Below are 15,423 nucleotides of genomic sequence, written 5' to 3' on the forward strand. Positions count from 1 at the left end.
AACAGCGAGGCTGGTTCTTTCTGGAGAGAAACTTGACTGAGATCAACTCATCCTGGGTCAGAGAATTCTACTGTAACTACTTTAAAACATCCCTGGATGCAGTACAGCTCAGAGGCAAGTAAATTCTGGTTACTGAGGAAGCAATTGAAGACATTCTCCAGATCCCACCTAAATCAGATCAGCCAGGCGGTTACCAAAAGGTTGAGGAGGATATGAGATTCCTGAGATTTGACTGCGATGCAGTGAAACGGGCTATATCTCTTGATCCTACTGTTCCATGGGTCATGGGAAAGAGCACAGTGGTACCCAAGGAAATCAGGCTAATATATCTGAATGATGAGGCTCGACTATGGCAGCAGATTCTGAGTAACTACGTAATGCCGAGCACTCATGAGACAGAGGTGCCAGCTGCTATGATTATCCTCATTTGGTGTGTGATGGAGGGTAAGGACCTATATCTGCCCCGCTTCATCCGGCATTATATGACCTGGGTCCATGTGAGAGGCACCCTCCCGTTTCCATTCCTGATTACTCAGTTGGGTCGCCGAGCTGAGGTACCTTAGGAAATCGCTGATGAAAAGCCATCTGCCGCGGACTGCAGGAAGATCATCCCTCACAGTAGGAAGTTTCAGGCTCTTGGCTACTAACCTTCATTTCTCACTGACTCTGCTGAGGCAGCTACATCTTCAGCTGCCCCTTCAGCATCCACGGTCCCAACTCCATCCACTACACCTCCACCTGCTCCTGAGCCAGTTTATCGTCTGCTGCACCGACTCTTTGACCGCTTAGACCAGATGGAGCACCGCCACTAGCAGCAATTTGAGAGATCTGAACGTCGCAACAGGCGACGTTATGAGAGGTTTGAGCGTTACCACAGGCGACGCTATGAGCACCTCAAGCTGATGATCCGATCCGGTGGCGACATCCCCTCCGAGCCCGACACACCATCAGAGACATCTGAGGAGGAGGCGAGCGATCTTGAGGAGGAGGCACATACCCAGGCTGAGCAGGTAGCACCTGAGCACACTGCACCACACCTTGAGGAGCACCACCACCTACAGGCCGCAGATCCGGAGATTCCTCTATAGACAGAGCCTCCGCTTCAGCAGACCGCTCCTCCTACACTCACAGAGACTGCAGACCCTCAGCCTACTACCGAGACACCAATAGCCCATCCTTCTAGAGATGACACTTCCTCACACCCAGTTTGAGTGAGCATCGAGGACGATGCTATTATTTAAGTGTGGGGAGGTCGCCATCTCTGGCATATTTTTTTGGTGAACCACTACAGACTCTTATCTTATTTTGTTCACTTTCTGTATTTTATTTGCACATTTTTCTTTTGCTTTTACTGTATTTTTGCATTCTGCACTTTGGGCTGTATATATCTTAGATATTTTAGCTTAATTTGCACCTTTAGTTTACTATATATATTAAGTGGATTAATTAGTATAGTTTACCCTTTTAGCATATGATAAGTTGGTTTAATTGAAAATAAAAGAGTAAACTAGGAACTTTAGTAAATTAAAACAATCCACACACCTTGTATATATAGCATTACATGTTAGTTAGTTAACAACATTTCTTCAAGAAGAAACACTAAGATTTTAAGGGGCACCTTAAGATTTACATTGAGTTGAATGGAAACTCTTGATTTCTACTTGCATGACATATATAACTTATATATGATTTCTGAGCTAGAGAATACACAGCCCGTGAGTTTTGAGCTTAATTGTATGGTTACATCAAACCATAAATTTCATTCATTTGTGTTTCGCACTTCTTTTCTATGCTTGCAATCTTTATTTTGTTTTAATCTATATGTCCAATTATAGAATATAGATGCATACCAAGAGATGATTGAGGCCATTATTTGTATTTGTGCCCACTTGTCCCAAATAAACCTACATTTTATGCCATCCTTGTTAGCCCCCTTGAGCTTTTTAATCCTCTTTTATTTTATAACCACGTTACTAGCCTTAAGCAGAAAAACAAAATAAAAATCCTAAGTTTAATTCTTGGTTAGCTTAAGATAGATATTGTGTAAAATTTAAGAATGGAAAATTTTATGGGAACATGGGATGACAAAAACAAAGTAGGGATTTGTATTAAATAAGATGTTTCAAAAATTTGGGAAGCATGCTCATGTGAAATCAAAACAATTAAATTACCATGTGCATTAAAAAAATATTTTCAGTATTTAAATAAGGGGATACAAAAACTACCCCAAATGCAATACAAAGAATCAATGCACATGGGACAAAAGTCAAAAACAAATTTTGATCATGAGCATGTAACACAAAAGTGGAAAGGTTTGGGTAGCTAAGTGAAGAATTATGAAATTATATAAAATATGTATATGTTAGGTGAGATCTTAGACTAGTCAAGGATTCACTTTGTTAGCTCACTTAGCCTTATATATACATCCTTACCTTACCTCAGCCCCATTACAACCTGAGAAAAGACCTTATGATTTTTGTATGTCTATATTCCATATTTGTTGATTGGTTAGATGAAAAATAAGGTTTTAGAAAACATGACTAGAAGAGAAGAGAGTGATTAACCCCAAACACTGAGTGATTAGAAAGTAAACACAAAATCCAGTGAGGGTTCAATAGCTCATTCTCATATATCCATATTTAATTAATTGTCTTGCAAGTTATGAACTATCTTAACTCAACTCAATTATAACTATGCTTTAATATGATTTGGCCCTAGTTGCACATATAAGATTCCTTGAAGATATGAATTAATTTAGCTACATGTAAGCCTTATATATAGGTGAATAATAACTAGAATTGCATGACTCATTTAGGTAGTTGCATTTAGAATAGATTACATTACATAAGATTCCACCATTTTACCTTTACTCTTTTCTCTTGGATTTAGCATGAGGACATGCTATTGTTTAAGTGTGGGGAGGTTGATAAACCCATATTTTATGATTCATCTTGTGCTTAAATTGAGTGTTTTTATCAACTCTTCACCCACTTATTCATATGAATTTGCATGGTTTTACAATTCCTTCTTTATGATATGAACTATGAGAAAACATGTTTCCTATGCTTGAAAAATATTAAATTTAATTATTCTTTATTATCATTCGATGCCGTGATTTGTGTGTTGAGTACTTTCAGGTTTTATAGGGCAGGAATGACTTAAAGGATGGAAAGGAAACATACAAAAATGGAAGGAAAGCACAAAATGGAGTTATTGAAGAAACTAGCAGCGACCGTCCGCATGGACGACGCGAACGCGTGCTTTGCGAAAAGTGGCATCTGCGCGAACGCGTGCATGGCGCGAACGCGTGGCTCATGCAAAACATAACTGACGCGGACGCATGACTGATGCGATCGCGTGGAAGAGCAAAACTCCAGACGACGCGACTGCATGACCCACGCGGACGCGTGACCCACGCGGACGCGTGACCCACGCGGACGCGTGACTTGCGCGATCTGCAGAAATTGCAGAATGCGTTGAAGATGATTTTGGGCCGCATTTTGGTCAAGATCCAAGCCCAGAGAACACAGATTAAAGGCTATAAATTGGGGAATCCATCGATTAATCAGGAGAGAATGAGAACATACATTCCTACATAGTTTTAGGATTTAGATGTAGTTTTTAGAGAGAAAGGTTCTCTCCTCTCTCTTAGGGTTAGGATTTATCTTAGGATTTATGATTTCTTTTAGTCATTGAGATTGTTTCTTCATACCAGGTTCAATAATCTATGTTTCTCTTCTGCTTTTATTTACTCTGATGCTTTTATTTGTATTTGATTTATGTTGCCCAATTGGCTTATGAACCATTCATGTTAGGATTTTCTTAGTTAATATAATTTGAGGTACTTCAGACTCATGATTGTTCTACTCTATTTAGGATTTATTTTTCCTTTTGGCTTTGGTTAATTAATTGGTAATACTTGAGTTATCAAACTCAGCAGTGGTTAAAATTGGCAAATTGCTAATTGATTTGGATCGCTCTAAAAGTTGACTAGGACTTGAGGATCAATTTAATTTGTCCACTTGACTTTCCCTTATTTAATAAGGGATAACTAAGTGGGATTAAAACCCAATTCTCATTACATCTGATAAGGATAACTAGGATAGGAATTCCAATTTTCATACCTTGGCAAGAGTTTTTCTTTACTATTGATTTATTAATTCCTACAATCTATTTTTCTTGTTCAAACCTTTTCAAAACCCAAAATATTGTTTTTCATAACCAATAATAAATCATACTTTCCTGAAATTCCTTGAGAAGACGACCCGAGGTTTGAATACTTCGGTTTATAAATTTATTGAGTTTTTTACTTGTGACAACCAAACATTTTGTACGAAAGGATTTTCTGTTGGTTTATAAGTTATACTTACAACGCGAACATATTTGTCAATTTCTTTACCGATAGAAAATCCGTTCGTCAGGCGCGACACTGGATGAGGATGCTGCCAAGACTTTGGCGTCCTTTCTACATGATGATCTTGACCTGGGCGCCGCGTCCCTTCCTACTACAACATTCACGACAGTGAGTCATCGTTTGCTGTCTTCCTCGGGCTCCCGTCTTTGTTTCACGGCCCGGTCCCTGTTGTCATCAGGTCGGTCCCTATCCCGCCTTCTCAGTTCCCTTATAAGATGGGAGAGTTCCGCCAGATTTCCATCTCGAATTGCTTGTTCCAGGGCGTCTTTAAGATCAAAACAGTCTTGGGTCTTGTGACCAAAGCCCTTATGGTAATCACAGTAGAGGTTTTTGTTCCCTCCTGTCCTGTCCTGTCCTTTAGAGGTCAAGGCTTCAATAGAATGTCCTTGTCGGCGATCTGCTGATAAATTTCCACAACCGAGGCTGTCAGGGGGGTGTAATTGGCAAACTTCCCAACCCGGAGAAACGGCTTGAAGGTCTTGGTCGGAGCTCCGTCCTTGGAGTGCTCCTTTGGCCTTTCCCCACTAATGGGCTATCGAGCTTGATTGTGTGCGGGTTGCCGTTTGTTGGCCGCCACGACCTGGCTAACCTCTTCATCATTTATGTACTCCCTGGCCACGCTTTGGATTTCTTGCATCATCCACACGGGTTTGGTAGTGAGGTGCTTTCTGAAATCCTCGTTCAGCAAACCGTTCGTCAAGCATAAACTGGCCACCGAGTCTGTTAAGCCGTCGATCTCCAAGCACTCGTCGTTGAACCTGTCTAGGTATTTCCTGGTCGGGTCACCGGCTCTTTGCGTTACTCCTAACAGGTTAATCGGGTGCTTCACCTTTGCGATGTATGTAGTAAACTTGGCTAGGAAGGCGCGGGTGATATCCGAGAACGCCGCTACCGAGCCTTGCGGGAGGCTGTTGAACCACCGAATCGTGGGCCCCACCAAAGTGATCGGGAAGGCGCGACACCTCACTTCGTCGCCTACCCCTTCTAAGTTCATCCTGGCCTCGAAGGCCGTCAGATGCTCTTATGGGTCTTGTGTCCCATCATACCTCATGTCTGTTGGCTTATCGAAGTGTTTCGGTAGCTGGACCTCGAGGATAGAGTGATGAAAAGAAGTTGCTCCCATAATCACGGGACGTCGAGTTCTCCTTGGTCTTTCTCTTTTTCTTCCCAGTTATCCTCCGCGGCTTGTCCGATTCAGACCGGGGGTTCTGTGTGCGTGTGGAGCGGCTTCTTCGAGGACTCTTACCCCTTCCTTGAGGAGATCGGGAGCAATCTTGCTCGGGAGTGGGTCGACGATGCCCCCGGCTCGCTATCTCGCGTTCCAGGTTTTACACCCTGTGTCGTAGTTCCTGCATTATTTTGGAACTGTCACTGCCAGTTCCTCCAAAAGGGCGTCTCTTCTGGGAGCGCGAGGAGTAGGAAGCACCGATACGACACGCGATACGGACACGACACGACACGAATACGCCGACACGTTCTTTTTATAAAAAATTGGATACGACACGTTTAGGATACGTTGTGAATTAAAATTTAAATAATATATTAAATTAATAAAATATCATATTGTAAATATAAGAGTAAATATAATTGTATAAAAAAGTCTTAAAATTATGCAATTATTAAAAAAATAAAAAATTTTAATCTACTCTTGTCATCTCGCTAACAGAAAATGTATCAATTTTTTCTCCTCTAAGTCCATCATGAATCAATTATAAAGAAAAAATTGGTTAATCGGGCCATAAAATCACAAAATCAATTGAAGATTTGCAGTCCGGTAGAAAGATCCGTCTCGTGAACATCTGAATCGGGTCGGACTCGTTCGGATTCGTGACCGCTCTACCAAGATTCGGGTCGGACTCGTTCAGATTCGTGACCGCTCCACCAAAATTTTGCACCGCAAGAAGACACGCCGCCGATACGCTCGTTTGAAGTATGGGGGTGCCATCTGCAATGACACTCCGACGCTCATGTCAGGAAAGGTGCAGGTGGTAGGAAGATTAGGGATGTCGTTACATTCCTTGGGGGAGGGGTAGGACCCTCCCTTTATATACCCTATCAGTAGAGTGGGCCCCGCAGGAAGCTTCGTTCCCCACAGCTGTCATGCAGCTGTCAGCAGGGGCGCATGTCCGGGCCGCAAGCCAGGTAACGGTCACCAACCCGACCGCTTAGGTCGGGTCGTCCTTGAGCCGGGTCAGTTAACAGGCCAGTTAGACTGGGCCGTAACAATAAATATATAAATTTATTTAATTTTTATACATGTATATTTAGAGAGAAATAAAAATATATTACTATCTTTTTAAAGACTCAGTTACTTAACATATCGAATTACATTTGACGACAAGTGCATGTAAATCGAAACAAGTAAATTCGATTTACGTTGTTGATGAAGATTGTTGGTTAAATCGAATCATGTTACTTCGATTTACACGTATTTCGATTTATGTATTTCTTTACCATTTACGTAATTCGAATTGACTAGCTTCGATTTTCATTCAAATTCTTTTTTCAATTAATTCGAATCAATTTAATTAGATTTATTAAGTGTTTCACTAAATCGAATTCACTGAATTCGATTTATATAGAAATGTAATTTGAAATTTTGACGTTGTATATTTTTTAATTTGGAACATTTAAGAAATATTAAAATTCATTTATATATATAATATTAATGACAAATATATATTATGGAAGAAACCTAGATCATAATACATGATTATGAAAAAGATAATATTTATATATTATTAAAGTTGGAATGTCTGTATTAATAATATTTTAAATCCCTTATTGTTATATTATTATTATTATATTATTCTAAAACAGTATATATATTCTGGCGTTAAGCAGGTTGTCGTGACATATTTTAATGTGAGTGTGCTTGTCTCTTTTTTTTATTTTTTATTTTTGAAAAATATTAATTTTAAATTATTATATTTATTAAATTTAATAATTATGTTAAGATTTATCAATAATCAGAATATTTTATATCATATCTTTTTAATAATTACAATAATTTTTTTATATCTCTATGAATATTATATATAGGGTTTCATTTATACTGTTTATGAACATAAGTTTTAGAATTAAAGTATTTTGTTTTTATTTTTTAATTTTTTTTAATTATTTTATATAATAATATTGTATTTTTTATTGAAATTGATTCTTTTTATAATATAAATTATAATTTTATTTTTTTTAATGAATCCAACGTTATTATAATTCTTTGATTTATATAATGAGTGTTCTTCTTATTCAATTTTTTTTGTCCTTGCAACTGGAACTATTTTTTACACCATTACTTGCAATGCATTATATCTCTATTTTTTACACAATTATTTACAATATATTATATCTATTATTATATTTCATTCCAAATTATTTTTGTTGATCCGGATACTAATTATATTTGAATCTAATAAGTAGGTCTATTTAAGTTGGATATGTCATATTAATTTCTTACTTTTTAATTTTAATTTTATTTTTATTATTTATGATTTTTTTTACCAAATTCAAATATATCCAAATAATTAAATTAAAAAATACTATTAATATAATAATATGCCATATAATTTTAATATACTTTCAAGTTATCAATACATAAAAAATAAATTCTTTAAAATAATAAATATATGGGTAATGCTAGGTAGACAAAAAAAAAACAGTCAGAACTTGTCTTATTTAGCATTCATTAATTATCGCAACAATTAATGAATGCTAAATAAGGCAAATTATGACTGTTTTTTGGCTGATTTTCTTTGGTTACCAAATATTTCTGTAATTATATTTAGTTGTCAATAACACTAAATATGTATAAGAAAAAAATTGCTCAAAATAGGTATATATTTTACATAACACTTTATATGTATATTAATATAATTCAAATTATACATAAAATTGTACATAATTATTTATTCTTAAAGTAGAGAATGAATATATTTTATTATTATTATTATTAATTAATAATTTTTTTAATTCTAAAAGTATTATAATTAAAAATATAGATTCTGACTGAATAATAAATATGTTAGTCTATTAAATAGAATTTTTAAATTAAATTAAATTATGAGAGTAAAATAATATTTTGAATTTTTTTGTTCAAAATCTATAATTTATTTTAGATAATTTGAGATTTTATTTTCTGATGTATTGATTATAATTTTATTTCAGTGCTCTTTATTATCATATTATTAGTTATTAATTTCTTTCCTAAACATAAAAGAATTATACTAATAGAAGGAATATGTATACTAATTTATGATTATTAAAAATAAAATATTTATATATAATTAAAGTTAGAATACGTACATTAATGTTCTAATTCAATTAATGGTAGAGACATATATAATTATATTATTAGAAAAAAGATAATATTTTAAATTATTATTAATTACATTAAACATGAATTATACAATTTATACTACAATTATATATAATTATTTGTTCTTAAATTATGAAAAATAAAATTATTATATCATTAATTAATCATTTATTTTCTAATTTTAAAAGCATGATAATTAAATGCATAAAACTCGGATTAAGAAGTAAATATGTTAATCTTTTAAATAGAATTTTTAAATTAAATTTTGATAATAAAATAATATTTTTAGTTTTTTTCTTTGTTAGAAATCTTGTGATCGATTTATTTTAGATACTTATGTTAAGATTTTGTTTTCTAATACGATGTATTGGGTATGATTTTATTTTAATATATTTTATTTTAGTTTTTTCTACGCATAGGTGTTTTAAAAGTGTACCGTTATTTAAATAAATATTTTAAATAATATTAAATATTTTAGAATTTATCTTATACAAAATCATAAATAAAATAACTTGTCATAATAATTACAATTAAAAAAATATAGGATAAAATAATCATTAAATATAACGTATATTAATTGAATTGTTGCAATTAATAAAAAAATCAGTGTACATAGATGCATAATTAGTATATAATTATGAGATAAATAATATCTTAACTTAATACCATCTACATTGATCATTAGATTTATTATTGTGGATTTTTTATTTTATTAAATAAAATAAATGTAATATTTATTAAAATAAATATTTGTATAAATATTTATCGAAATAAATTTCTTTATCATATTTCGTTTATACTGAAAATGAGATTAATTTTCACGTATCTCATTTATAGTGTAAACGAGATGTGGTAAATCAAACGGATATGTGTATATCTCGTTTACAGTGTAAACGAGATAGCATCTATAGAATGATGTGTAATTCTTGGTATTTTTCACACACATTTTATATCCTTTCTCTATTTTCTTTTTCTCTCAAAAACAAAGCTGAATGGCCAGTAACAATCTATTCATAGTTGTGCTTCTTTATCCCAATTGTCTTATGAGAAATGGCGACAACGGGGTGATATTTGAGTGTCAGGATCCGATATTGTTTCGCACTCAGCGTGTGGAGACGTTGTCTGATTTGAAGATTTTGATATTGAGCAAGCTCGGTGGGACACAAGCGAGGGAAATCAGAAGGGTGGCGTATAGGTTGCTGGCACCCATGGGAAATGGAGTATTCTGGTTTTGACTATTCCGACTTCACGGGGACGAGCATGTGCGACTGATGTTCGACATTCATGGGAGGATCATGTGTGAACAGGTAATGGAGTTGTCCGCCGAGGTAGGTTACGGTGGTAGTGGGGGTTCCATACACGAAACCTATGTGCAGGATGACCAACCTCTCGCACCACCGTCCATTCATGTCGCGATTCTGGAGCATGAGGCAGAGGAGGGTGAGGAGGAGTCGGATGAGGATTACGTGGCAGACAGTACGGACAGTGAGTCTTCCGATGGTGGCGATGAGGATGAGTTTGTGTCGGAGACACCTGCAGGGGCTGTGCCGCGCCATGTGCTGCCTCCACCTCACCCGATTCCGGCGCTATCGGCTGTGCCAAGTCGCTATCACAGTCTAGATTTGGACGCCATACATCAGAGGATCCCGGTTTCTGACACCTGTGGAGTAGATCCCCCTCTCTTCTTCTTCTCCCTCACGCTCTGATTTCCTCTCCAACTTTCTCGATCTCCATCTCTCGTTTCTTTTCCTCTGTTTTGTTTCTTCGTTGAATTGTGGGTGTGGGTAAGGGAAAGGGGGTAGGTTAGGGTTAAGGTAAGGCTGAGTGAGATTTAGTGTCTCTGTATTTTTGTGAAGGTGAGGGATGAGAAAATATAGGGATTAAACAATAGGATATGTATAAAAATAAAAAATTTAGTAATAAAAACATATATTAACAGTACAAGAGTTTCACAAAATTATAAGATTAAAATAATTTAAAAATATAATTATGATATCAAATATTATTTTAAAAACATATAAAAATATATCTATTAACATATTAATCTAATTAAATATTTATTCTAAATTTAAAATTATAATAATCAAATTAATTATTTTTTTAAAATAAAATTTGAATTCAAAATATTCATGAACAATCAATTTAATTAAAAATATTCACTTTATTGTTTTTTACATTTTGACTTTTGGTATTTTATTTTTTTTATCTTTTATATTTAATTATTGTTATTTATATTTATAATTTGATTATTTTTTTTTAAGTTTTACAAATTAATTTTTAGTTAACATTAAAATAATATTAAATTTTGTGACAAATTAATTTTTTTATTACAAACAATGTTGAATTTTGTGACAAATCAATTTTTTGTTACAAAATAATTGAAATTTTTTAAACAAAAAGATATTTTGTTACAAAATATTTTGAATTTTTGTAACTATTTTATTTTTTGTTACAAAATATTATAATATTTTGTAACAAAACACCAGTTCGTTACAAAAATTAACATAATTTGTAACAAAAAAAGCACGTTGTTACAAAATATTAGAATGTATTGTAACAACTTGTAATTTTGTTACAAAACATTATTCTTTTGTAACAATCACCAATTATTATTACAAAAAATCATCTTTTTGTAAAAATTTTAAATTTGACACAAAATTTTTGTTACAAATATTCTATTTTCTTGTAGTGCGAGTGATCGAGTCCGACCGATTAAAGTATCATGTGCAGTGCTGTCAAGCTGACAGTGGGTGTCAATGGAGCCTCCATGTGGTCCTTCGTCAGAATCTCGGATATTGGTAAGTTCAAGTTTAATTGTGAATTTGAGTAGTTTTGTATGATATGTTATTTTGGTTATAGATGTTGTGTAAGAATAAATTTTTTGTTGTGATTAGGGAGGTTTGGAGATTTGGTGGACCATACAACTCTCTGACACCCACCATATCTCAAGACCATCGTCAATTAGATAGCGGTCTCATCTACAGAGTCATATTGCCCTTGATTCAGTCCAACCCGTCTGTCAGTATCTCGATCTTCCAAGGTGCGGTCCAGGTAAGCTATTACTTCAAACCCTCATACAGAAAGGTGTGGATGGCAAAGAAGAAGGCAATTGCATGGATCTATAGTGATTGGGAAGAGTCATATAACAAGGTGCCGAAACTACTTCAGGCACTACAGAGCTATTTCCCTGACACCATATGTGACCTACACGTCAAATCGTACTATGAAGGACACCTCATGGTGCGCGACTACTGCATGTTCGACAAAGTGTTTTGGGCTTTTCCGTCATGTGTCGAGGCCTTCAAGCATTGTGAATGTTGTAGTAGGCTTAGAGAAGGGGGGTTGAATCTATGCCTTTCTTTTTAATTACTGAAATGACCCTTTAAAGCAAACTTTCAATTCTGATTCTTTTTGAACTCAGCAGCGAAAAATTTATGAGACAATTTATTTTTGTCTCATGAATATCAGAAAGCAGAACAGAGCAGAGAAGAGAGAAGTTGACACCATCATGTATCCTGGTTCAGTTGCCTTGTGTAATGCAATCTACATCCAGTCTCCACCACAGCAGTGGTGGAATTTCTACTATAGTTAAAGTATTACATACATTAATTTCACAGAATTGACACAATCCTTTCACACTCAAATAACTTAACTTGACTTGGTTATGCTAATACCTAACTATCCACTCTTGGTGCTCACCTAACTAAGAAAGGGGTACTTCACAGGTACAAGATACAAGACACAGACTTACCTAAAGAAATCTGAAATAACTCTAGACTTTTCTCTCAAGTGTATCACTCAGCCTCTTCTACTCATTGGCTTTTACTTGAGCTCTCTCAATATGCCTTTTCACTCAAGAAATTACAGAAAGATAAATTTTGAAAAGTAAAATACAATCTGTAAAACATGATGGAGATTGATTCTTCAACAGCCTATTTGCTATGTGATAAACCAGATTTGCATGTCTCTGATTCAGCTCTTCATTTTGGCAGAATGCTTCTTTGAAAGAAAGCACTGTCCAAGTAGATGAACTTCTTCAGAGAGCTTCTTCACAGAACAAAACCTCAATACACTGGGTTATCTCTCCTTGATTCTGAATGAAGAAAAATCTTCTTTTACCTCCTTGCATGTTGCTGTTTCCTAGGTCAAACCTTGAGCTTTGTGCTTCACCAACTCAACCGTTCACTTTCTTCCATTTTTACTCAAATTAGGGACTTTGATTATGACCTCCTTAGTTGACCGAAAGTCTCAGGACAGCAACACACAAAAAACATCTTTCAATGGTAAGCCAGATCTTGGCCATTGAAACACAACTTGGTCCCCAAGATATGCTTGTAACCGTAGATGCACAGCAGGAAAGAACATACTTCATCTTTCTCATATATTCCAATATGGAGTGGTAGAGAGTTGAAGATGAAGAGAAGAAAATGAGATGTGCATGTAGAAGGAAATGAAATCACCTTTAGCTTCTGACCTCTTCTTGATTCAGATTGATATGGGTGATTAGACTTCTACCATTTGCTTAACCTTCTCTTTCTTGCTTCTTTGGTGAATAGCTTAGGAAAGAAGCTCTTTCTCACTTTTCTGATTTCTGACCAAAATACAGAATTGAACGTTGCTTTTGGTGTGAGAGCAAATTTGATGGATCAGTTTGGAGTTATGGATACGGGCTTGGATCAGATTTTGATTTGCAACCCATTTGACCCATCTGACTTCATTTCTTTGATTTTCTTCGACCGTTTGTATTATTAGCCTACCAGCCTTGTTCTAATTTCATCCAATTGGGCTGCTGTATTGATTTGTAGCCTACAATGTTTAATTACAAATAATTAATATTAGTTAGATAATTGTCTAACATCATTAATTAATTTAGTTAATTTCTTAACTTAACACATTGCAAGCCATTTGTCTTTGTAGACGGCACACATTTGTATGGCAAGTACGGTGGAGTGTTGCTTATAGCGGTGGCGCAAGACGAGAACAGCAACATACTGCCAATTGCTTTTGCCATTGTTGAGTCTGAGAGCATTGAGTCATGGTCGTTCTATCTTACTAATTTGAGGTGCCACATCACCCCACAAGACGATTTACTGGTTATATCGGACAGATCTCAGGCCATCAAGGTTGCCCTAAGCTCCGATGATAGTGGGTGGCATCTCCCTAGGACATTCCGTGCTTACTGTATCAGACACATGGCTGCGAATTTCATCAGCCGGTTCAAGTCAGCCCAGGGCAAGCAATACCTCATAAACACTGCTTACAGTCCAAGTCAAGCCGGGTTTGAGTGGTACATGGATGCATTGAGGGGCGTCTCCTCGGCGATGGTGGACGGGGCTGGTCGTTTTAGAAAGGAGATTTGGCTTTAGCATTGCGACAGTGGTTGGAGGTTTGGAAACAAGACCACGAACGCCCACGTTTCCATATGGTACCACCTACCAAAGTCACAGAAGCACCCCCGACAGGGTTACCGTGTGCGCGTAGGCCTAGGTGGTACCCCACGTCCTACAGGGTGATAGTGACCTCACCCCACGGAAAATAAAACGTGTGCGTCTCTGGACGCCATCGCTCCACCAGTGCCGAAATCAGGGAATTGTCAAAAGTAAAATCCCAGAGGGGCACGGTGTCACCGAATCCGGTCTCAGCCAGATACGGGACGATAGCGTCTGGTAGAGATAAAGTATGGCTCACTCGCCGGGGCAGTAGGAGGCGAGGCCTCTGAAGAATGAAAAACAAAAATATTTTAGCCTTAAGAATACAATATTTCAACTTTCTAGCCTACACATGTCTCTACATTACATATTCAATAATAGGCAAATCCTAACTACAGCGTTATAAATACTAACAACATAGCACAGGAATAACAGAGTTCCAAACCAATAATAATTATGTCATACCAACCTAGCACAAGCGGATAGAGTTCTAAATTAAGCCTACAGACATAACTCCTAACTCATATACCAACGTTCCAGAACTTCATGACTACCCTAACAATGGCAATATCATTAAATTTAACAACCATAATGAAACAAACCTCGAAGTCGGCAACTCCGGCGTAATGTGTCATCTCGTTCAGTCCATTGATGTCCCCGTCATTCTTCGCTTGGCGCCCCATCACCGCTTTGGTCAAATGTATAGTCAGAAGGGGTTAAAAGAGGGAAGAAAAATGTTGCCAAAGTCAAATTGGGGTCCGGAACTAAGCTGTAAACGACTTCTATATATAGGCGCGTACGGACCATATCTCGTTTACAGTGTAAATGGGATGACATTGCGCATATCTCGTTTATAGTATAAACGAGATATACACGTGTCACGCTGACGTGCCATATCTCGTTTACACTGTAAACGAGATATACGCATTGTCATATCGTTTGCACTATAAACAAGATATGTCAAAGGAATTTAAATCGATAATTTCTCGTAAGAATATTTATTTTGGTTAATATTATATTTATTTTATTTATTAAAATAAAAAATCCTTATTATTGTAATGAATACATGAAAAAAGAAGAATCAAATATTGTTTGTATTAACACAAATTGTATGAGACTTTTTAATAACTATTAATACCTAATAATTAAACCCCTTAAAATAATAATAAATGGAACCTAATCAATTTATATGTACAATACTAAACATAATTGAAACCTAATCAATTAGAACCTAATAATTAGAATTATAATCTCTTAAAAATAAT

The 15,423-nt window shown here is 35.6% G+C and overlaps 1 protein-coding gene across 1 annotated transcript; it reads right to left on the bottom strand.

The window, feature by feature from the left end:
- Positions 1 to 4,527: 4,527 nt before the first annotated feature.
- LOC107483196 (uncharacterized) lies at positions 4,528 to 5,408 on the bottom strand. Its single transcript, XM_016103817.1, has 2 exons — positions 4,975 to 5,408; positions 4,528 to 4,837 (listed from the first exon to the last, which is right to left on the bottom strand). Exons 1-2 carry the CDS (start codon positions 5,406 to 5,408, stop codon positions 4,528 to 4,530), a joined length of 744 nt encoding a protein of 247 aa, XP_015959303.1.
- Positions 5,409 to 15,423: the final 10,015 nt, after the last annotated feature.

This window comes from Arachis duranensis, chromosome 4 (assembly GCF_000817695.3).
Source record: "Arachis duranensis cultivar V14167 chromosome 4, aradu.V14167.gnm2.J7QH, whole genome shotgun sequence".
NCBI lineage: Eukaryota > Viridiplantae > Streptophyta > Magnoliopsida > Fabales > Fabaceae > Arachis > Arachis duranensis.

Coding starts and splice junctions, on each gene's coding strand:
- LOC107483196 (XM_016103817.1), bottom strand. CDS start 5,408: ATGAACTTAGAAGGGGTAGGCGACGAAGTGAGGTGTCGCGCCTTCCCG. Junction 4,838..4,974: donor GTCGTGGCGGCCAACAAACG/GCAACCCGCACA, acceptor CCCCCCTGACAG/CCTCGGTTGTGGAAATTTAT.